This window comes from Maniola hyperantus, chromosome 3 (genome assembly GCF_902806685.2).
Source record: "Maniola hyperantus chromosome 3, iAphHyp1.2, whole genome shotgun sequence".
Taxonomy (NCBI): Eukaryota; Metazoa; Arthropoda; class Insecta; order Lepidoptera; family Nymphalidae; genus Maniola; species Maniola hyperantus.
Window position 1 is genome coordinate 14,893,212 of NC_048538.1, and position 25,213 is coordinate 14,918,424.

Consider the following 25,213-nt stretch of genomic DNA (forward strand, 5'->3'; position numbering starts at 1 on the left):
CTTTAACTAAATTTAAAATGTAAATAAAGTGATTATAAAACTATATGTAGATAAAGTATAAGTTATTTCAATTTTACTGACTGTTACAGATTTTCAGTCTGTTTTTGATCGGGGTTAGTGCAGCTGGTCTGTGCAAATGGTCGATGCTGACAGACTTGCTGCCGTCATGGGTACCATGGAAGCTCATCGTTGTAATTGGCTTGATCGTATTCTTAATCTCCTTCCTGGGTGGCTGTGGTGCTATAACTGAGACCTACTGTATGCTCCTAATGGTAAACATATTTTGTTGATTCTATTGGCGACTGAGATCTTGTACATATAAAGCGTAGGTGTTCTTCAGACTTAACACTTCTATTGAGCTTTCATATTTCTTTTTCTTTTTAAATTAAGAATACTAGCCAATGATGCTTGGACTAATATTCCCCTTTCCCCTCCAACTAAGCTTGTGCTGGGAGTAGGTGCGTCAATAGTGCAACGGTTGGGGTTTGAACTGGTTTTCCGATTTCAGTCCGCTCTTCTAACCGTAGAGCTATTGAGGTATTTGGCTAGAGATGCTTTAAAGAGCTTTATCTTTGTTTTGTGAAAGACGAGGCGGTAGGATGACGCGCTTTGTGCAGATGAATTGATAAATTCATCAACTTCAAGAGAGTGAAGCAGTGTCTACGAGAGAATTTGTAGAAACATAATCAATCTTGTTTTAACCGTTTTATGTTTGAGTAAAGGCACAGTTTGCTCTATAGATCTCATTCCCAGACTGAAATCTACAGAGTGTACATTACATACTTACTTACTACTAGGTAAGTACTTTAACTTTGCCCAAAAGGTTTGTAAGTCTTCTTCTATCTTCTTCTTCTATATATATAAAAGGAAAAGGTGACTGACTGACTGACTGACTGACTGACTGACTGACTGACTGACTGACTGACTGATCTATCAACGCACAGCTCAAACTACTGGACGGATCGGGCTGAAATTCGGCATGCAGATAGCTATTATGACGTAGGCATCCGCTAAGAAAGGATTTTTGAAAATTCAACTCCTAAGGGGGTGAAATAGGGGTTTGAAATTTTGTAGTCCACGCGGACGAAGTCGTGAGCATAAGCTAGTTGTATCATAAATCTGTCTCGTTTTAACTGTAATCGATTCTGAAAAACCTGCATCAATCGTTATTACATTCGCTATTGTTGTGATTGGCTGAATTTATGGTATTTTTGTTGCAACAATGCACAGTAGCCATTTAGTGAGTTAGCATTAACCAACCAGAGGTGATTGCGATCGTGACATTGTAATTTGTAGCTGTCATTCTACAGGTCGAGCAGCTGAGTAAAGGCAAAAATACAAGTAAAAATACGTACTTTAAAGAAAGAGCTTGTCCGCAAACTGCAATCATCATCGTCATCGTGATCATCAACCGATAGATTTCCACATATCCGGTCTTGTACATATACCTACAGCACATCATCTGTCCACAGTGAGAGATCTATACCGACCGACGCGCGACGCTACGCTTACGTAGAAACCATGATCCAAACTTTACAGTCGCTGATCGTTCCTCTCTGTGTTGAGAAGAGAGAAACTTTCAGCTTTTATAAAATAACGAAGGTCTTAGGCCCTCTTCTCGTGTTCTCTCTCTAAGTATTATTAATTTTCAGTACACAGTTTTACTGCTTGTGATAATCATCCTGCAAGTAATACTGGGCCTGTTGGTGTTCAAATACGGGAGCATAGTGTCTGACACAATTAAGTCACTGACAGTAGACTTCAATGCCAGATCGCCGGAGAATCTGACCCCTGTACCTATTCTGCCAGATGAATTCTACTACGAGATTTTTGAAAAACTTCGAAGTTGGGAATATACTAATTTTTTTCTCACCACTCAGGAAAAGGTAAGGCAATTTTGATTTTGAGCTCTGCGGACGACCTCCCTGGTGCAGTGGTGAGCGCTGTGGTTTTATTATTGGGATGACCCGGGTTCGATTCCCGGCACGGAAAATTTGGAATTTTTATCTGGTCTGGTCTGGACATAAAAATATCCTGTATTTTGTATGGCATACATCTTCCAGCGTATTTGTATAAGTAACTAGCTGCCCTGGCGAACTTCGTTCCGCCTAACAGTCGATTTAAATTTTTTAAATTTTTCTCTCCGTAAGAACCATCCTCGTACTTCAAGGAATATTATAAAAAAAGAATTAGCGAAATCGGTTCAGCTGTTCTCGAGATTTGCGATCAGCAACACATTTAGCGATTCATTTTTATATATAGAGATGTGTCTATTTCAGTGATTTTATCTCATTATTTTTTAGTTTAGCTGTTGCGGTGCAAGCGGGAAATCTGATTACGGACTGAATGGTTATATCATCCCAGTGTTGGACAAGTCTTGCTGCCCCACAGATGCAATAGAATGCACGCCGGATGAAGCTTACGAGGAGGGTTGCTTGCTCAAGTTGGTGAATATGCTCGAGGAATGGAAACCAGTCATCATAGGTGTTCCTATTAGCGTCATTTGTTTTCAGGTGAGAAGAGGTTCCGTACCTCAAAAGGAAAAAAGGAACCCTTATAGTATCACTTCGTTGTCTGTCTGTCTGTCAAGAAACCTATAGGGTACGTCCCGTTGACCTACCCTAGTACGCGATACGTCGAGATGGCAATCGGGGTATGAGACGGTGGGATGCCCCGCACACCCGCACGTTACCCGCGCTCGCCCGCACCGGGATAGCACGGGTGCTATGTGGGTGTGCGGGATAATCCCTCCTCGATTGCCATCTCGACCTGTCTCTAAGGTAGGTAGGTATTCTAACTACGACAGTATGGGGCAATCCAAAACCATAGGAGATACAGGTCTTCGAAACGTTTAGATTTTTTGCCATACAATTTCGGCATAGTCAATTTTATGGTTAGGCGTGAGTTATCCAAAAATCAATGAAATTGACTATAATACTTTTAATGCTGATCGACTGAGTTCTATGTAAGGATCTTTATTTTCATTGTACCTATCGAAAGAAAAAATCGGGACAGGACAGTGGAAGTTGGTCAAAAAGTAAATATTTTTCACACTTTACAACTTATAAGAAAGCAATGTACTAAAATATCATAATCGAACATGGTAGGTACTTACTCGTGGTAGACTACAGACTAGTAAATTGTTAAAAAAAAAATTATAATCTCTCTTACCTTGTTTCTTAATTCCTTTCTTTCCATCTTTCTTTCAGGTGATCGTAGCCGTGTTGGCGCTAAGCCTAACCAAAGCAATAGGAGACGGCTTGTGTTTAAACGCCTACCAGAAAAGCAAATATTTTACTGCCAAAAAATTCGAAATACCTGCCAAAATGGATAAATGCTCACCAAATTGTGTTTCATAAAGTATTGTAGAAATGAACCTAAGTATGACGCCTTCGGCCACCATGGGCTCTCCTGTTCGAGAAGCGCTGGTCGCTTCTCCCGCCATAGTACCCTTAACGACATCATCCGGAGGTCCCTTGCCACCGCCCATGTGCCAGCTGTACTAGAACCTATTGGTTTGGCACGTGGCGATGGCAAGAGACCTGATGGTATGACGCTCGTACCGTGGAAGATGGGCAGGTCGCTTGTTTGGGATGCAACTTGTGTAGACACTTTAGCTGCATCCCACATTCAGGCGACCTCCTCTATGGCGGGTGCAGCGGCCATCAGCGCCGAACAGGCCAAAAGGCGCAAATATGAAAACCTCGATGGGAGCTTCGTATTCGTGCCTTTTGGTGTGGAGACCTTGGGGCCGTGAGGCCCGGGGGCTCGAGCTCTTTTTGAAGAAATTGCGAAAAGAGTTATCGAGTCAACCGGGGACCCGAGAGCTGGCAGCTACCTTGGCCAAAGAATTAGTTTGGCCATCCAAAGGGGTAATGCTGCCAGCATCTTGGGTACAATGCCTCGCTGCGGTGGTCTCGATGAGGTTTTAGATTTAATTTAATTTATTTTAGTTTTAATTTAATATTGTTTTCTTTTTTTTTAGATTTAAGTTTATTAATAGTTTATTTGTTTCCATCTTCAAGTAATTATTAAATAATAAAAGACCTAAGTATGTTTTTTTCTTTGTATTCTATGCCATAAAGATTTATAAACGCCTTTAAACTTAATTTCAAACCAAATATATATATGCCTAGCCTTTTCCCATGTTAGTTGGGGTCGGCTCTCCTAACCATATTTCTCCAAGTTGTTCTATTTTGGGTCGTCATGGGGTCAATTTGGGCTTAAGTTCGTTCAATATGACTGACATCCAGCTTTGTCGAGGTCTTCCCCGTCGTCTGGGTCCAGCGCTAACATTGATTACACTTCTGGTCATGTGAATCTCGGGTCTTCTCATAACATGACCGTACCACCGCAGGCGTCTCTTAGAGTTTATCTTCAATTGGCGCTACTTTAAAGGTGCCCAGAATATGCCTATATATAATTTCAAACCAAATATTTTATATAAATATTAAATACATAGATGTTACCAATATTTCATTTCACGACTTTCAATTTACTTAGTCAGTTTTACTGAGGCAAAAAAGCTAACGGTTTATCGTAAAAACGTTTTGAATATCAAATATAATATTGCGTATCCTTGGTACTTAGTCTTAGGGTCTAAAAATTATTTTGGCGAGCATTTAAATTGTACCCATAGGGAACTAGGATACGTCTCACATCACGCAATATTCATAGTTTTTAAGGTTCCGTACCTCCAGGGAAAAGGAACCATTATAGGATTACGTCTGCCCTAGACTGACAACGAAGTAATCCTATAATGAAAGACACGACAGCCAGACTGTCTGGCACCTTCAAAACCTGTCAAGAGAATCAAAACCTACAGGGTCTTCCGGTTGACCTAGAATCATGAAATTTGGCAGGTAGAAATGTCTTAAAGCCCAAGTACCTAGAGGAAAATTACAAAATATACCTACTTAGGCCTATTAAAACTGTTATTTTTTATTCGGTGTATAGTGCGAAACCCTTCGTGTGCGAGTCCGACTCGCACTTCACCGGGGGGTTTTTTAAAAAATTATTTTACATTACTGTAAATAGCTGTAATGTACAGCTAGTCAGCTACTTACTTAAATACCGCTTTATAAAGTTATGTAAATGGTTATAAAATTCATCATCATCATCATGATCAAGTAATCAACCCATCACCGGCTCACTACAGAGCACGGGTCTCCTCTCAGAGTGAGAAGGGTTTTGGCCATAGTCTACCACGCTGGCCATGTGCGGATTGGTAGACTTCACACACCTTGAGAACATTATGGAGAACTCTCAGGCATGCAGGTTTCCTCACGATGTTTTCCTTCACCGTTAAGGTAAGTGATATTTAATTATTTATAAAATTAGTAATTACTTAAATTACCTACATATGTAACGTTTTATTATTGTACAAGGCGATACGTATCGATGTAAATAAAGGATATGGAAGAATATTATAATATACCTACCTATAGTACACGACAGGGCGAGATGCCAATCGGGGAGTTAACGCCCCGCACACCCGCACAGCCTCCGCGCTAAACCGGTGCGGGCGAACGCAGGTGACGTACGGGTGTGCGGTGTCCCCCCGCCTCATACCCCTCGATTGCCACCTCAACCTGTCGCGGACTATACCTATCTGCTTAGTTTCTATTGTAGCATAAGAGCGGTACAGGAGCATACAGGCGGAATGTTAATTGGTTAAACGCTGGTTAAACGTCTTCAATTGCCGGATCGAGTAATTAAATAAACTCACTTTAAAGTGTTTTATTCCTTTTATGTATGTTTGTAGACGTACCTACTAACTACCTAACAGAACTTTTACCATTCCTAACTATTATATTATATTCTGTGCTTCTACTTAGTTCCTACTAGCTGATGCCCGCGACTTCGTCCGCGTAGAATTAGGTTTTTTAAAAATCCCGTGGGAACTCTTTGATTTTCCGGGATAAAAGTAGCCTGTGTCACTATCCAGGTCTTTATCTATAGCCATGCAAAAAATCACGTCAATCCGTTGCACCGTTGCGACGTGATTGAAGGACAAACCAACAAACAAACACACTTTCGCATTTATAATAAGGGTACTGATAGAACTAGAACAAAGATCAAAGAGCTGCATTGTAATATGGGCCTTTGAAAGTAGTTTCGATAGCTGCAAAGTGTCGCTACTAGATGGCATTTACAGTCACTTCAGTAAGGAGTGAACATACATATCACAAACGTCACTGGTGTAACTACGGCCGAAGCCTCACCAAATTATTTTTCAAACTGCTCTTGCCGGGAATCGAACCCGGCACCTCTTACTTATAAAACCATACTCTAGCAAGGCGCGTAGGACAGTATTTTGAAAAAGCTTGACGAATCTCAAAAGATAAGCTTAGTAGCGAGCGTAAGCAAAAATAGAAATGTCATTAGCTATTAATAAGATCTTCCGACGGAGAACGCAACTTCTGTCGTATGGAAACTAGGTTAGCCAACGTTGCGCCATACACAGTACCTTCTACCTTCTAGTTACTACTACTAGCTACGTTTTGGTACCTAGTTTATGCGGAACACTTATTTTATCAGCGCGATAAACTGATAAGGCATTGCACATATCAAAACGGATAAAACACTCATTTTCTAGGAACGACTGCCCTACATTGTGTTGACTTAAAAAATATATTGGCAAAGATAAAAGATAGTGGCTATAGTTAAATGTCGGTTTAATTCTGTTTCGGTATGTAACTAGTTGCAGCGTCATTGCGCTCGAAGCAAGCAGTCATACTTGCAAACACTTTCTGAGGTGGAACGAGCGGCCGCGAACGCGTTGTTAATGTTTCGGCTTGCATGCGATCTCTGACATGTGAACACACTGTGCAACCGAAACAATGGCTCTATCGTCGAATTGCTGGAAATACCTGGTTCTGACCTTCAATATTCTATTCGGTGTAAGTTTGATTCATCTATTTTTATTTAATAATTTGTGTCCGGCTTTTTAGGTGTCCCGTTACACAAAAACTCGCTGATAAAGCGTCTTTATACTCTTTGTGTTGTCATAACAACTCGGATTTACACAATATTATTGTTATATTCATAAACCGGTTAGTCATATTAACTAATCGTACATTATAAATAGTTAAGCAACATTTTTAAAAACATTTGATTTCCCTTAATTATTTTGATCAGTTTTATAAAAAGAGTTTTCAAAATTAAAGCTTAACTTACAGCCTTAAGCTCAATACCTAGGTCCAATGGCCTACCTGTTCCCCACAGATTTTACTAATAAAACTTCTCAAGTTATCTAAAGTTTAATTAAAAACAACTTTTTATTTTTATGAAGTTTTCTTAAAGTTTTCATTATTATAACCTTGCTAATTTATATTGCGAGTTTTCCTCGACGATTTCCCTTTACATTGGCGCTAGAAAGTTTTTTATACGAACCATAATATTTTACTTTGCCGTATTACGTACTTAAGTTGTTTTCTTCATGTTCCGACAGATGTCAGCAGTGGTACTTTTCGGCATGAGTGGATATCTTCTATACCGTCTTTTCATATACCGACACTTCATAGGAGTCAGTGTGGAATATCCAGCTATACTGCTATTAATGATGGCAATCATCACTTGTTCTATAGCCTGGATTGGATGGAGAACAGCAAAGTCTATGCATCAAATACATGTCATAATAGTAAGTATCTACCTATATTATTGATATCTTGGTTGGATAATGTTATGTAGGTACATCAATATACATATTTGTAAACATTGCACTCGAGATTAAGTGCTGGTGAATAACAATAAACCATAACTAGACTAAAATAGGACGGTAGGGTTTCGTGGACTGTATATTCGTTACTACTAACGCCATCTATCAAACAGATTTGAATTATTACTCTGGTAAGGTTTCAAGATTTTCAATAAGCTGTAATAGCCTAGTAGATAGGACGTCCGCCTCCTAATCGGAGGTCGGGAGTTCGAATCCGGGCACGCACCTCCAACTTCTCGGAGTTATGTGCGTTTTAAGTAAATATGTAATGAAATATCACTTGCTTTAACGGTGAAGGAAAACATCGTCAGAAAACCTGCATACCTGAGAGTTCTCTATAATGTTCTTAAAGGTGTGTAAAGTCTGCCAATCCGCACTTGGCCAGCGTGATAAGCTATGGCCAAAACCCTTCTCTCCCTCTGGAAGGAGACCCGTGCTCTGTAGTGAGCCGACAATAGGTTGATCGTGATGAAGGTTTCAAGTAATTACATAAAGGAGTAGGGACAATTCAACCCAGGGTATCCTCAAGTTTCAACTACTTAAGTATAAAAAATAATTATATAGTGGTCTATTATGCAAATGTGGAACCATTTAGTTACTACAATAGTGTAAAACGCCATTCGAGTTGAATCCAATACAATTATTATCCTACTCCTAATATACAATATACATATATAGGTAATTAGGTACCTATATAAAAATGAATCGCTGAATGTGTTGCTGATCGCAAATCTCGAGAACAGCTGAACCGAGTTCGCTAATTCTTTTTTTATAATATTCCTTGAAGTACGAGGATGGTTCTAACGGAGCGAAAAATTTTAAAAATTGCCTGAAAAATAATTGACTGTTAGGCGATACGAAGTTCGCCAGTTCAGCTAGCTTATAATAAGGGTACTGATATAGATTTTTTTTATTAACTTTCAGACAGGCCTCCTAATAATTCTGATAGTGGTAATCGAGTTCTCGTGTTTTGTGTGGGCCATGGTGGTGTGGGACAACATCGAGATCGACATCAAGACGACTATGACCTCCTACTTCCTACTCACCACGGAAAACAAGGACGCCAGCGCTGACAATATTCGATGGGACAGATTACATATGAAAGTAAGTACCTATAGGTCTATAGGTAGACCAGAATCTCATGAAATGAAATTCCAAAGTTAGCAACACTGTACTCTGTGAATATCCTATGTAGATCCTCTGTGGTGAATATTAATAACTAGCTAATACCCGCGACTTCATCCGCGTGGAATTAGGTTTTAAAAAAATTCCGTGGGAACACTTTCCATGATAAAAAGTAGCCTATGTCACTCTCCAGGTCTTTATACCCATGCAAAAAATTACGTCAATCCGTTGTACGGGCGAGCGCGAAGCTCCGCCTGGGGGTGAGCCCTAGGGCGCGAAGAAATAATTTGACAGGTCGGGGGGCAACGTCCTCCTAAGGGCGCCACCTGTGAGGCTCGGACCACGGCTTAGGATGACGTTGGGATGGGTGGATTGGTTGGACTACTGGTTAGTCCGTACGCCCCCGAGGCCGTGGCGTGAGTCCACGTCCGGGTGACGTTAGAAATCGGGGACCTCGTCCTCGTCTTCGCCGGCGAGGACGCTGTAATAAGGTTGAATTTTGTAGCCCTACGAGATAGGGAGCATTGTCGGTCATGATAGTCGCCATCTCGGAACCTCTTTAGGTGTCCTTCCACATCATAATTATTGCGATCACGACTTACCTTGCAATGACGAAGCAATTTATAGCGTGCCAATGCTAACCTAGAAAAATGGCTGAACTGTATCAAACCCATATTTCTAATATTTTTCTACGCCATAAGAGCTGTCGCACTGGAACGCTAGTAACTGGATCGTCGGGTAGCTAGTTTCCATTGTACCTAAAGAAAATAAATAGCGCTCAGATCTTTTAATAAACAAACCTTTGTTCTCCATTGGAAATTTAAAACACTTTGGAATTTGGATAGGAAAAGTTTGGTTCTCTGGCCTCCTCTGACTGAACATGTGTCTCTCTCCCATTTCTGGGGCAGACGTACACTGCACGCAAGTCCCCGCGTGCCCCGTGGTCCGGATCCTTCCTCAAACACTCGCTGGTTCCCACGGTCACGGAGCCGAGCTGTTCCACTTCTTGTGCCACTGGTGCACGAACTCCCGTAGCTTCCCGAAGCTTTCCGCCGATGCGACAACAGCATCACCATCAACCCATCGCCGGCTTATAACTGAAAACATCTCTCAGAATGAGAAGGGTTTGACCATAGTCTACCACATATGACAAGTGCGGATTGGCAGACCTCATACACCTTTGAGAACATTATAGGGAACTCTCAGGTAGCAGGTTTCCTCATGATGTTTTCCGTCACCTGAGTCCTGAACATAACATAAACTAAATCGTACCTTTATATTTTTACAGTTCGAATGTTGCGGTGTGAGCGGCCCGAATGACTACAGCTCGTCCGGTCATGTGCCCTTCTCCTGCTGCGGCCAGGGCCCCCTCGACTCCATCCAGAAGCCGTACACTTCAGACTGCAGCACACTCTACCAGCGAGGCTGCGGCAACCTGCTACACGACTACGCCAAACAGCAGCTGCTGCTGGTTGCGATGGTTGCGCTTGCAGCATCACTCTTGCAGGTCAGTAGATATATCCTGAAAATACACTCTGACTGCGCCGTCCTCTATCAGCGAGGCTGCGGCAACCTGCTGCACGACTACGCCAAACAGCAGCTGCTGCTGGTTGCGATGGTTGCGCTTGCAGCATCACTCTTGCAGGTCAGTAGATATATCCTGAAAATACACTCTGACTGCACCGTCCTCTACCAGCGAGGCTGCGGCAACCTGCTGCACGACTACGCCAAACAGCAGCTGCTGCTGGTTGCGATGGTTGCGCTTGCAGCATCACTCTTGCAGGTCAGTAGATATATCCTGAAAATACACTCTGACTGCACCGTCCTCTACCAGCGAGGCTGCGGCAACCTGCAACACGACAATCCCTGTACAGCACTATGAAGGAGATGATGCCATACCTAGATATAGTTTTGGTGTAGAGTAGTTATATAGTTTTGGAGTATGCTGCCCTACTGGCAGCTGCAGTGTCACCTGAGGGGGAAGGGATGGGGTGACGTGAACTCGAAACTCCACTGAACGCCTCCTGTGAAGGTCGGACGGTGGACCATGGCTTAAGGATGACGTTGAAAGTTGGAAGTTGGAACGAATGTGTTTGTTGGACTGGATTAATCCGTAAGTACACCCCGGGACCATGCCGTGAGTCCACGTCTGGTAGAAATCGGGGACACTTGTAAAGAATCTACTTATGTCCTGTGGCTTTAGGACGACCGACGGTTAGACGAATGGGCTGGTTGGACTGGATTAATCCGTACGCCTCCGAGACCATGGCGTGAGTCCACGTTGGTTTACGTTAGAAATCGTGGATACTTGTATACATTCTATGTCCTATAGAATAGTATCCATACTAATATTATAAATGCGAAAGTGTGTCTGTCTGTCTGTCTGCTAGCTTTTCACGGCCCGACAGTACAACCGATTTTGATGAAATTTGGTACAGGGTTAACTTACATATCCCGGGGAAGGACCAAGGCTTTTTATCCCGGAAAATTAAAGAGTTCAAAAAACCTAAATCCACGCCCACAAAGTCGCGGGCATCATCTAGTACGTCATCATTTTTAACGATTTTGCGGTAAGCTTTATTGGCATGTAGTTATGCGGATCGTCTACTAAGCAATAGATACAATATTACCGGTTATCTTCTACTAGCTTATGCTCGCGACTTCGTCCGCGTGGACTACATAAATTTCAAACCCCTATTTCACCCCCTTAGGGGTTGAATTTTCAAAAACCCTTTGTTAGCGGATGCCTACGTCATAATAGCTATCTGCATGCCAAATTTCAGCCCGATCCGTCCAGTAGTTTGAGCTGTGCGATAGATCAGGCAGTCAGTCGGTCACCTTTTCCTTTTATATATTTAGATTACGTTCCAAGTTCCAAACTGGCTATGACATATTTTGCTCAACCAAAAATAAACATTATCGTATCATTATTTTCGTACCAAATACCTATCATATAGAGTGGGTATTGGCTAATAATAACAATGGCGTCATAATGCGCTGTCCCATGGGCTCTAATTGTTTCGGCTGACGTGATGATTATTGACCTACTAAGTAGTAAGTAATGTAATTAATTATTTTGATACACTTAGGGAGATATAATATATAGGGAGATATATGTATGCGACAGGACACTTAGGGAGATAATATATAGGGTACAGTACGCGACAGGTCGAGATAGCAATCGGGGAGAGAATGCCCCGCACACCCACTCAGTCCCCGCGCTAACCCTGTGCGGGCGAGCGCGGGTGACGTGCCGTGCGGGTGTGCGGAGCGTCCCCCCGCCTCATACCCCTATTGCCCCTGTCGCGGACTATACTGGTAGGTACCGATTCTGAGCGCACCTAAATTTTAGAGTATTTGCATCCTCTTCTTACTAATGTAATAAGAAAAGGACGGACACAGTCTGACAAGATGCAGTACTTTAAATCAAGTTTAGAGAGAGACAACAGAATTGGCGCCGATGTGGCTAATTTCGTTGTACACAAACTCTAAACTGAAATGACACGTCTAAATCTATTGCTATCCCTTTCATAATATTGCTTGCGGAAAAGGCAAGCACTAGATTTAGACTCGTTAATTTAGTTTAGAGATTGTGTACAAGAGAATCGGCCCCTAGTAATAGAAAAACCAAAATATAAAGTAATTCATTGCATTACTATGTCGTATGTAGAAACATTTCCTCAGTTCTCGTGGGAGTTTGTTAGATATGTTTATTAGATAGGCATAACAGTGCCTATCTAATAAACGTAGGAGGAATCGCTTTCGCTTGTTCTCAAAAAATCGGTCAAGTATGAGTCGGACTCGTTTACGAAAGGTTCCGTACTATACCGTTCTACAAGAAATAAGACTTTTAAATATTTTTTAATTTTCATGGCAGCCATTTTAATTTTTTTTTATTATTTGTTGGGGTAGAAGGTAGTTTACGTCCCATTTATTTTGTTTCAGGGAACAAATTAGGCTAAAATATTGTCTCATTTTGTCCGATGACGTCAAGTTCTATGAAACAAATGGGACTCACACATTTGTTGTTATAACGGCAATAGAAATGCACATTCTTTTTACGGCTCACGAGATACAGCTCGCTGATAGACAGTCTGTTGCACGGATGGACGGATATACGGACGGGCATCATCATCATCATCATCAACCAATAGACGTCCACTGCTGGAAATAGGTCTCTTGTAAGAACTTCCACACGCCACGGTCTTGCGCCGCCTGGATCCAGCGGCTTCAACTCGTCTGATGTCGTCCTCCACCTAGTGGGGGTCTTCCAACACTGCGTCTTCCGGTGCGAGGTCGCCATTCCAGCACCTTGGGACCCCAACGTCTATCGGTTGTACGAACTATGTGCCCTGCCCTGCCCATTGCCATACGGCCCAGTAATACGGTCCCGTTGGCACCCTTCGAATACGGAACCCTAAAAAGCAAACGAAGGAATTCGACAGTGTTAGTTCCATATGCGACAGCATTTTAGATGTTTACTCGTATATTTACGTAGTGATTTCCGGTAGTACTTAACTACTTCCTATAAATTATAAACAATGTGATCACGCTGCAATGTCGTCTTAAAATTGGTCTGTTCCACTTATTCCTGCTAAGGTATTCCCCCTGGTGGGTAAGAGTGGATTTTTTCCCACCTATCCAGCCCTACTGGAAGATATGAGGCGAAAAAATATTTTCAGATAGGTACCTACCTACCTATAGTGCGCGATAGTTTGAGATGTCAATCGGGGTATGGGGCGGGGGGACGCCCCGCACACCTCCCGCGCTCGCCCGCACCAGGTAAGCGCTAGGGCTGTGCGGGTGTGCGGGTGTGCGGGGCGTCCCCACCCCGACTGCCATATCGACCTGTCGCGGACCATACCTAGCTGTCCTAAGTATTGAACGGGGAACTTTCACAGTTACAAAACAAAGTTGACTAAGTTCTAGAACTTCAGTCGAGAAATCTGAAAGATTTGAGATTTTTACCAAATCTCAGTGAAACTGATAAAGTCCGTACAAAATGACTTTTTGACTCACGCGCCATTTTAACTCTATGGATCAACTGTCATGTCAAAAGTACGAGTTCACCCCATAGAGATAAGGACTAAAATCGTACTTTTGACATGCCATTTGATTGATAAAGTTAAAATGGATTTTTTACACATTATAAATTCATATTTATAATATTAGAAATGCGAAAATATGTTTGTATGTGAGATAGCTTTTCACGGCCCATCCGTTTAACCCATTATGACAAAAGGTCTAGCTTGTAGTCATAGTCTACCACGCTGGCCAAGTGCAGATTGGCAGTCTTTACATTACACACATTTGAGAACATTATGGAGAACAGTTAGGAGTCTCAGGCAGGTTTCCTCGCGAGTTTTCATTACTCCGAAAAGTTAGAGGCGCGTAGTGCGTACCCGGACTCGAACGCCCGACATCCCGAATCTTTTTTGTAGATTTATATGTACTAAGAATACCTAGGCACGCACTCGTGCAAAGCCGGGGTGAGTCAGCTATCATTCAATTACTACCTTGAAGCGTTATGACTATGATAACATCTACCTATCGTGAACAAAACAATGAAATAGGCATAGCGTGACAACAGTACTTAACAGAACCATCTACTGCCATTGTTTGTTTGTTTATATGCTTAATAATAGATATGTGACCTTATAACAATGGCTTTATTATATTTTTCCGTATACGTAGAGGTAATACATTTTTTTTTAATAATATAAGTACCTATTTGCATCATCATCATCATCAACCAATAGATGTCCACTGCTGGACATAGGTCTCTCGTAGGGACTTCCACACGCCACGGTCTTGCGCCGCCTGGATCCCCCTGCGACTAGTCTGATGTCGTCCGTCTACCTAGTGGGGGGTCTTCCAACGCTGCGTCTTCCGGTGCGAGGTCGCCATTCCAGCACCTTGGGACCCCAACGTCTATCGGTATCGGTTGTACGAACTATGTGCCCCATTGCCACTTCAGCTTCGCAACCCGTTGAGCTATATGTCGGTTACTCTAGTTCTCCTACGGATCTCCTCATTTCTGATTTGATCACGTAGAGAATCTCCAAGCATAGCTCTCTCCATCGCCCGCTGAGTGATTCCGAGTTTCCTATGAGGCCCATAGTTAGCGACCATGTCTCGGATAGGATCCATATGTCATCACTGGCAACACGCACTGTTCGAAGACTTTGGTCTTCAAGCACTGAGGAATTTTGGACAAGAAGACATCTCGAAGCTTCTGAACGCTGCCCAACCGAGTTGGATTCGGCCTATTTGCATAGATTTATTAAAATCAGATTAGTCGCAGGACCGTCTTAAACATATTCGGTGCCGGGGTGCAAAAGTGAGCCTGCCCCTGATAAAACGAGCACGAATTTTTCCCGCCAACAGCTCCGCTCGCGTGGTCTGGGCACGTCTGGGTGGAGTAGGTACCACCTCGTACCTATCAAAATTTATGGCGATTTGCTTGCGCCCCCCAGGACCGTGCGCCCGGGTGCGCCGCCTATACCCCTTGAACCACCAGGTAAAGACGGCACTGATTAGTCGGGATATCAAGAGACCGATAAATTGACGCTGGTTGATGATTATCTTGGTACGTGGACGGGTCCTAATGAGGGAGGTCCAGTTAGTTAGTACCTTGTCGTAATATCGGGGAGACATTAGGTAAGTACCCTACTTATTACGATTTACGATGAATAAATCAATCGTGGTTGGAAGATTAGTCAGAAGTTCTAAAATTCATCCCTCATTACATTAGTCATGATGTGGTCATGATTGACGGAATTGACTGATGTAGAACTTATCCACTTAGATGCCTAGCACAAACGCTAAGTCGAAAGTATAATATGGACAGATCTGTGATAATATGCTAAGAAGCCGCGAAAATTGACACAATGTCATCCATGACCTCATTGTCAATACTAAGTGGGATGCGACCTCACTAGGTATAGTAGCTGGTACTGAGGTACAGTATGATGCGTATGATAATATGGCTTGTTGTTGGCACCTAGCTATTTGCGCGTCATTCAAAGTCACTGATACACGGAACAATGTCTTGTTTGATTTAATGAACGATCAATGTCATAATTGGATGTTCAACACTCAAGGGCGTAAGCTGTAGACTCCCAGACTCCTTGTACTACTCACTCTTTGTAGATACCTTTTATTTTCTTAGGTTACATTTTGGTTTTTATCTAAAAACCTTTGATGCTCCAATTTTATCTACATAAAACCAAGGGATTCGCAGCGGTGGTTTTCTCCGGTTGGCTGAAGGTCAATCGATAGTATGGGCCTGGACTCTGGAGGCAGTGCCTCCTTACCCTAATATCTCTATCCAAGAGGCTCTCCATCTTGCGTGGAGAATGGGGATGTCGTCTAATCGGGTACTGCTCGCATCGTCCGCTTCGTCACTGATGTCTTCACCTGCGGAATGAAGGCATGGCAAAAATATGAGGCATTCAAATCCCAGGCCTCTATTTGTGACCCAAAACCTCTACATGGAGCGCCAATTATGTGGTACCATAAATCTCCGTTTATTTGACTATGGCCATAATGATCAACTCACCACATTCTGATCCAAGTGTGGATACTGGAAAATTCTTTCCGGTACTGTTTAGGCCCGATTGGCCGCAATCAGGGGGTTAGATGAGACCAGAAACTCTGCCAGAAGTCGAGTCCTATTGCTCGAAGAGTGCAGGTAACGTTTTCTTGAGTGCGCCTCGTGTGAGGCTGGGACTTTGGGTTAGAATGACGCGACGACGGCGACGGTGGAATGGTGGCACGGGTTACATCTACGTACCCCGAGGTCATGGTGTATCCACGTTTGGATGATTACGAGATCGAAGACATCGTTTTCGCTGGTAAAGACGCTGTGTTGAGGTTACGTATAATGCCTACTGTCCAACCCCTGACTATGAGGAAGCATTGTCGGTTGTTGTACGATCTTTTGGATCGTTAAGCACGTGCTTCGGATATTGGAAGCGATGAAGAGGACACATCGTCCTCTGCTTCACTTAAATAAGTGAAGCAACGCTTCAGGAATTCATGGATAAGACAAGAGGCCATGTCACATGTGCCATGTATATGGCATATAGCTATACTGTACCGTATACAGTACGGCCCATAACTGTGAGGAAAACCGCGGGTTATAAACTGCGTATTTCTCAATCAGTTATCAGGCAGCCGGTTTTTTATTGGATAAATTTCGTTGTTCAGTGGATACTTATATTATTTCTCGGACAATTTCTGGGTATCATTAAATACATACACTTGACTCTATAAAGGTACCTAGAGATAATGAATGAGACATTTGTTTGTATAGACTTATAACTATTTATTTAAGAAGACTGATAAAACATGACGTTCAATATAATAATTAACTTAATAACTGTAACTATCATTTACGATTAAACTGTTTGTGACTCAAGGTTTCCTGTAACTAATGTGTTGATTCATTAACTGGGTTTTTTGGTCGACATCATCATCATTTTTCTTCAATTTTGACTATTAAATGTTTCAAAATTCTAATCCCATTCTTTGGACTATTGTATGGTCCTGGAAAAATGGAATAAAAATGGAAAACCTATAGGGTACTACCCGTTGACCTATAATCATGAAAATAAAATAAAATGTGTTCATGAAAAAAATATTTGCATTTTCAATTTTGAAAGTAAGGTAACTAAGTATACCAAGTAAGGTATTATACGAAAGGGCTTTACTTGTACATTCTAAAACAGATTTTTATTTATTTTAATGCATAATACCTACTTCGTTTCTGATTTATCGTACAAAATGTCGGTGCGCGAGTCTGACTCGCACTTGGCCGGATTTTTATTACGACGATCACCCACTTTTGACTTTGAAGTTTATGATTTTCGTGGGATCTACTTACATAATATTTTTGTATATTATGACTAAGTGGCAAAACCTTGCTCTGAATCGGCGCGCGCGCAGTTACCTCATAGCTTCCTCCGATGACGTCACAATGAAGTAGGTATGAACTCATAACCTTTGTCCCTTTTAAGGACTAACCTCAATGAAATCTTCCATTTGAACTGCTCTTTGATGCATTTCCTCAAGCAAAAGGATTCAAGTTGCAGGTTCAACACGAAATTTGCCTAAGTACCTACCTATGTCAAAAATAAATTATTTCTCAGTGATTACCTAATAAATAGAGGGGCTTCCAAAATATGTAAAATCCATGTTCTTCATTAGTTTGAAGTGCCATTTTAAATTATCGATTAAACTGTTCATTTCATAGAAGCTCGCATACTAAGCGCGTGTTTTGACGTTTGCTAAAAAGATACTGATTTGACTAGTTGCCAAATACCGGATTGCAGGATTCGTGTAGATATAAATTTCCTTTATTAAAATGAAAAAAAAAGGTTTAAATTATTCAGCCCACTACTGAGAACAGGATTCCAATGAGTAGGGTTTATAAGCCCTAGTCTACTACGCTGGCCAAGTTAGTAGACTTCACACACCAACTCCGATAAGTTAGAGTTGCGGGCCCGGGATCGAACCCCGGATCTCCCGAATAGGTGGGCTAACGTCGTAAGTCGTAACCATTGGCTCATATTTCGTATAGCTCCTAATAAATCTGTAAATACCTACCTAAGATCTGTAATAAATTTATAAATATTATTCTAAGGAATAAATCAAAATTTTGTTTTGTTACTTTAATATTATTGCACGCTCGAAGAAGCTTATAATGCAATAAATGAATTTGACTTTCAAATATATGCATAAAATTATTAATTACACATGTGGGCAATGTGAAATCAAATAATCTTAATTACCTTATGGATTTCAGTTCTGCATTTTACTATAGAATATTATTTTTTTCAAGTAGACTGTTTGCTTTTGAATCGTTAACTAGTTTAATTTACCACTGGTTCGGAATGCGGTTCCTACCGAGAAGAACTAGCAAGAACTCGGCGGTTACTCTTTTCAAGTGATCCATTTACAATATTATTATAACATACTGTACAAGCAATTGCAGTCCCGTGCATTGCTGGAGCGAGTCAAATCCAAGCTTTCTTATCATTTACATAGTCTTCCACGTATAATATGCTTTTTAAAGAGCATACTATACGTTACGATTTAAGTACGTTAGTATCTACTATTATATTATATTCTGTGATTTAGGTAATTACTTGGTACCTACTCAATTGAGGGTTAAATAGCTAGAGCAAAGGAAGCTATCAACTCATACTAGAAACAATATCACCTGCCATACTGCGTGGGAGCAAATGCGTTTATCTCAATTTGTTGTGCCATCTCTGTCTTGTTGGTAGTGTTAGACAGAGACGGGGGTTGATTAAAGCAATATAGATAATGGGCGAATGATTGCGGCGCAAGGCCCTGATGAGTGAGGATGTCGGGTTAGAGAGATCATCTCCGAGGGGGATTGGGAGGACGAGTGATCGTGTGTTCGATATGGCAGGGTTATTATTATGTTCATTGTTTTAAGTGGTTAGATTGAAAAGACAACAATAAAAAATTAATTACCTAGGTACTGATTTGTTTTGATTTCTCGATATATAAAATAATATAGTAGTATAGTAATTTATAGTATTAGTAGTTATATGTAACAAGATATAGAGGCATATTCGCCATGCGAATAATCTCTGCAAATAAAGATTTAAAAAAAACCGGCCAAGTGCGAATCAACCTAACACCCACTAAAACCACCGAATAGATATATTATGTTCATTGTTTTAAGTGGTTAGATTGAAAAGACAACAATAAAAAATTAGTTACCTAGGTACCTACTGATTTGTTTTTCTCGATATATAAAATAATATAGTAGTATAGTAATTTATAGTGTTAGTAGTTATATGTAACAAGATATAGAGGCATATTCGCCATGCGAATAATCCTCTGCAAATAAAGATTAAAAAAAAACCGGCCAAGTGCGAATCAACCTAACACCCACTAAAACCGAATAGATATATTATGTTCATTGTTTTAAGTGGTTAGATTGAAAAGACAACAATAAAAAATTAATTACCTAGGTACCTACTGATTTGTTTTTCTCGATATATAAAATAATATAGTAGTATAGTAATTTATAGTATAAGTAGTTATACATAATATGTAACAAGATAGAGAGGCATATTCGCCATGCGAATAATCTCTGCAAATAAAGATTTAAAAAAAAACCGGCCAAGTGCGAATCAACGTAACACCCACTAAAACCGAATAGATATTTTGGCGCCATTCAAAAATAAGATTTCTGCGCAGGTGCATCGGCGTAACTTATAGAAGCGGTATAGTACTGTACCTAGGTATCTAGAACGTAAATGGGCATTGGGCAAGAGTACCTACTTATAATATACTGAGCACAGAGTACCTATCTATTACGAGTAGATTAGGCTATTGAATAGATAATAGCTGTTGACCGGCGACTTGCCCTCGGGAGTCAGGGTGACGTCATTGGCAGTAATGAGATGATTGCCGCCACCGGCAAGTGATACACGTTGCGTGACGTTTCTTATCTAAACAGGTACCTACAGTCAATGTGGAAATGTTCTTAGAGATCCTCATTCCGATTTCCATAGTCAGTTTATAACCCGATGAAAGCCCGCGACTTTCGGGCCGAAATTTGGCATGCAGATAGCTATTATGACGTAGGCATCGGCTAAGAAAGGATTTTTGAAATTGCAACTCCTTGGGGGTGAAATAGGGGTTTGAAATTTGTGTAGTCCACGCGGACGAAGTCGCGAGCATAAGCTAAGTAGTCTTAAAATCATCGATATCTTAAAATAAAAAGAAATAAGGCCCGTCTAATTTGTCAGTTTGACCATTTATGTGACGGGGTCTATCTTAAAAACGGTTAGACAGCTTACAAATTAACTATTTCATGGGTTTCATCAAATAATATTTAGCACCATAGATTAATTATTGGTTCCGCTATGTTTAGCACATTACATTTCAGTATTTGTTGTTTAAATTTTAATTAAAAATATTGAAAACAAGTTTTCAGGTGCCTACCAGCTAACACTTGCTATCAATACTGTTAATCGTTTCGGCCTAGTTTTTTTTAAAAAGAATATTGGCCATGTTAAAGACTAATATTCCCCTTTCCTGTCCAACTAAGCGTCAAGCTTGTGCTAGGATTAGGTACGACAATTTAGTGCAACGGGCGGGGGTTTTAACCGTCTCCCTTTCGGTTTTCAGTCCACTCCTTTACCCGTTGAGCTATTGAGTTAAGTCGCAAGTCACAGCTTATCGTATGTCGCAACTCGCAACAATATTATAAGACGTTCTGTTAGCACTTGGCAGTAAATTATACCAAAGAGTAAGACCTCATTGTTTCTTACCAAGAGGTGACTCATCTGGGCGACGGACGGGGATTGCTTCCTCGTAGAGCAATTAACTAGTGCGTTCATAGTAACAATTATATTATAAGTGTCTATAAGTGACTGGTGACACGGTTTCTTTGATGATAAATATTAATCTACTAGACTACCTACCTACCTACCTAACTGCCTCGTGAAAGCAGTGACAGAAGGTGACAGGTACTTAGCAGTGGCGTAGCTAGGTAACCAAGGGCCCTGGGGCAAATCAAATGGGGCCCAACTGCTATCTAAGCTGGTTAGGTTTTATCAAATAAAAATATTAAATACAAATACATTCACAGAAAGAATTTAGGGGAATTCCCTAGTAACTTTCGAATTATCGTATTTATTTTGAAAATGGGAGAAATTTTCAAAACTTTCGTTTGATCGAGATTTTCTGGTAAGGATTCGAGGGCCCCCTGAGCTTTAGGGCCCCGGGGCACTGCCCCGAACCCCGTAAAAAATCCGAGTAAGGGTGTTTGTGCACTCATCCGTATTCGGTTCGTATCCGTGATTCTTCTAAGTGGCCGTCATACAAATACGTAGTCATTCGATCCGTATTTTTGCGGAATCCGTGATTTCACGGATGAGTTCACATACGCCCTTATGTGAGTTAATATATCACTTACTCTTACATTGAAAGAAAACATCACGAGGAACCTGCATCTGCATGCCTGAGAGTTTTCCATTGTGTTCTCAAAGCTGTGTGAATTCTGTTAATCCACACTTGGTCAGCGTGGTGGATTATGACCTAAATCTTTTTTTTATTCTAATAGGAGACCAGTGCTCAATAGTGGGCCGACGATGGGTTGAGGTGATGATGATGAATGAAATCAATGTTTCGACTCGGCCATATGGGTATAGGTCATCGATGTATAGGTATAGACCTAATACTTGTGTACATGACGTCATTGTGGTTGCATCTGGTTTCTAGAACTATAATACATGACGTCACAAATTATGCTATTGGTTTCCCCTTTTGTAAGCACTATAAGTGTTTGTCAAGTTTCTGATAAAGGCTTTAAAGAATGTTCTAAAGCTTCAGTCTGTTTTGAGGAAAATAACATTTTTGACGTCATAATTGGAATAATATAAGTTTTAGTCATTCGTTACTCAAAGTAAGAATTTTATCGTCTGTTTTCTTGGATATTCAAGAGTAGGTACAGTACGCCGACGAAAGTAATGTACATCGGCCTTTAGAATGACATTTCGGCTTTGTAGAGCGTCGTCTCTGTCACTCATACCTATATGACGTTTTGTCGGTCTCAACGACAGGGACAGCACTCTACAAATCTGCTATCTCCTTCTAAAGGTCGATGTACATTACTTTTAAGCCGCGTACTGTACTAGGTACAGATGCAATGGTTTACATGACGTTATAGATGTGGGGCACTGGGCACAGTGTGTCCTTTAAAGGCCTGGGCGAACACAACGCGCAACGGCAGCGACGCGCGAACGATTTGTAGTATGAGCCCACAGATGAGCACCACGCATCACGACACCCAGTCCTCAGTTATCCTCATTCCGACTTCCTATCGCCATCTTTTTATTATCTAGTACTTAGTATATCAATAGGAATCCAGCAAGGCGGACCTTACAATACGCAAAGTAAGGCAATCCAATGGCATTTCATCCTACGACGAGCACGGCTTGCCTACTGTCACTTCAACTTATTGATAGTATTTGGACTAGGTATGTCATGACATGACCTTAGATTTTCTCTGCGACTTTTTTTTCGAATTGTGTTCTTTATGGAAATTCCATAGCCCAGTCTAAAGCTAGCTGAGATTCACATTTCAGCTCACGAAATCTCACAAACTCTGGCGCAGTTAGTCTCCTTCCATCTTAAAGGACTGCATCATTACTTACCACCACGTGAGATTGCAGTCAAGGGTTAACTTGCATCTGAATAGGAAACAACAAATGAGGATATTATTTTCTCGTATTTATTAGTTCTTTTGTTCCAGAGTACGGGTATATTCTGCACCTTCTTCCTCGCCCACGCCATCAAGGAGAGGCGGCGGGCGTCTCTGCGGCACTCGATATCTATCCGAGAGAACTTCGCGGCGCCTGACGACTCTCTGCTATCATCGGCGACTGCTCCTGCCCCCACCTTGCCAAAGTATTGAATTCCTTTAGTTTGTAAGCGTGTAAAGCCGGGAACCTACACACTATAGCGAACGGCGATGCCCGATACAGTTCTTAATGCACGTTATGAAAAAACTCCAACCGTCTTGTTGCAAATCTTTTTGGGCTCTGACAAGTCACGTGTCCTGCAAATCGGTCCAGAAACCTGGAAAAAATCGATGTACCTACATACATAAAAAAAAGTCAAAAAAAATGGACCGAATTGAGAACCACCTCCTTTTTGGAAGTCGGTTAAAAAGTGTATATTGTGAATGTTCCGCATCCGCAAATGCGGAACATTCGCATTAATTCAGACATCCGCATCCGCATCTGCGGATGTCAAAATATACACGCCATCCCCTTTGCCGGAGTGGCAACGCAAAGCACCCAACACTGAAATCCATAGCGGTGTGGCTCGGCGCCGCAACGCACCGGAAACGCATCGTGTCACGTGTGTCAGTCGAAGGCATCAATAATTTCTCTTCTGGTGCTTTTGTCGGTCAGCGTAGGAGGAATCCAGATTCATGTATAACAGTGTCGGTTTCATCTCGAATCAAAAGTTGCTAGGTCGCTTTCTGGGCCTGCATCTGTTACATAAAATTACAGCTTATATACTGAATAGGAACCTTCTCGGCTTAACACAACTTTACCTTAATAAATAAACTGACATGACTAAAAAGTTAGTAAGTAGGTATAGGCCACGACAGGCTGAGATGACAATCGGGGTATGAGCGCGCCGCAATGGATTAGCGTGCGGGTTGTGTGGGTGTGAGGGGTGTTCCCTCCCCGATTGCCATCTCGATCTGTTGCGGACTATATGTATATAAGAAAAACCACTGTCCAATTAGTGTTAAGGAATAACAAGTATAGGTATTAAGTAAGCAATTTATTAAAAATTCGAATAGATAGGTAATTTATTTTGTAAAATATATTGGAAGAAAATATTTATAGAGTACCTAAGTATTGTAGGTGAGATGATTATCTTACTAAAAAGAGATATAGACGAAATTAATTTAATTTAATAAAGAAACGTCGTTAAAATGAGGTCATTATACTTTTCTTATTTTTTTTTAATGATTTGTTAGTAAAACTTTTATTGTAAGGCAACTAAGGCATTAAACCTAAGCCTAAAATATTTTTGTACCCAGTGAGTGAGATACGTCATTTTTATTTTCATCAGTATTTTTTTTGAACCAAAAGAAACTTCTTCTAACTATATAAACTTTGCATTTTCTATAAACTTTGTATTTTGTTAGACCTTATCTTCTTGGAAAATATTATAAGCAAAAAACCGAATACTAAGTTTATTTGTTTAAATATGTAAATGGTAGTATTATACAATGATAGCATAGCAATGATAGCATAATGAAACTGTCTTGAACAAAATATAATAAACTTTTTATAATTTTTTCTATTCTTTTATTTATTTATTTACTTCATCAGAAAGGACATGGAAAAAAGTACGTAGGAACTACGATCGTAATGTACAATGTAAATAAGTATAGGTTAGGTATTGCTCGTAAATTTTCTTGGGCTCTGGAAAGTCCTTTGCAAAAGCTAAGTATAAAAATAAAATAACAAACCTTTGAAGGAGCTTTAAAAATCATAAATTCGAAATCGAAATTTATTTATATCACGTAGGACAAGCCACTTGTAGGAGCCACATCAAACAGTTATTAAGTCGTCTCTTCGCCGCGCGTCGTGTGTGTACACACCTTTATAACCTTTCAAAATAAAATTGTGAAGAAAAGTTTGCCTTTGGGCATTGAATATTCTAAATATATAAAAAGAAAAGGTGACTGACGGACTGACTTACTGACTGACCGATCTACATACCTACTATCAACGCACAGTACAAACTACTGGACGGATCGAGCTGAAGTTTGGCATACAGATAGCTATT

At 40.9% G+C, this 25,213-nt stretch overlaps 2 protein-coding genes across 2 annotated transcripts; both read left to right on the plus strand.

Moving 5' to 3' along the window:
• The first annotated feature begins 200 nt into the window (after nt 1-200).
• On the plus strand, nt 201-4,336 carry LOC138404715 (tetraspanin-6-like). Its single transcript, XM_069509452.1, has 5 exons — nt 201-272; nt 1,653-1,886; nt 2,304-2,513; nt 3,210-3,377; nt 4,048-4,336. Exons 1-4 carry the CDS (start codon nt 261-263, stop codon nt 3,357-3,359), a joined length of 606 nt encoding a protein of 201 aa, XP_069365553.1. The 5' UTR covers nt 201-260; the 3' UTR covers nt 3,360-3,377; nt 4,048-4,336.
• Nucleotides 4,337-6,560: 2,224 nt separating this feature from the next.
• LOC117995828 (23 kDa integral membrane protein-like) lies at nt 6,561-24,718 on the plus strand. Its single transcript, XM_034983849.2, has 5 exons — nt 6,561-6,902; nt 7,454-7,642; nt 8,645-8,824; nt 10,134-10,352; nt 23,151-24,718. The coding sequence occupies exons 1-5, from the start codon at nt 6,843-6,845 to the stop codon at nt 23,310-23,312; spliced, it is 810 nt and encodes a 269-aa protein (XP_034839740.1). The 5' UTR covers nt 6,561-6,842; the 3' UTR covers nt 23,313-24,718.
• Nucleotides 24,719-25,213: the final 495 nt, after the last annotated feature.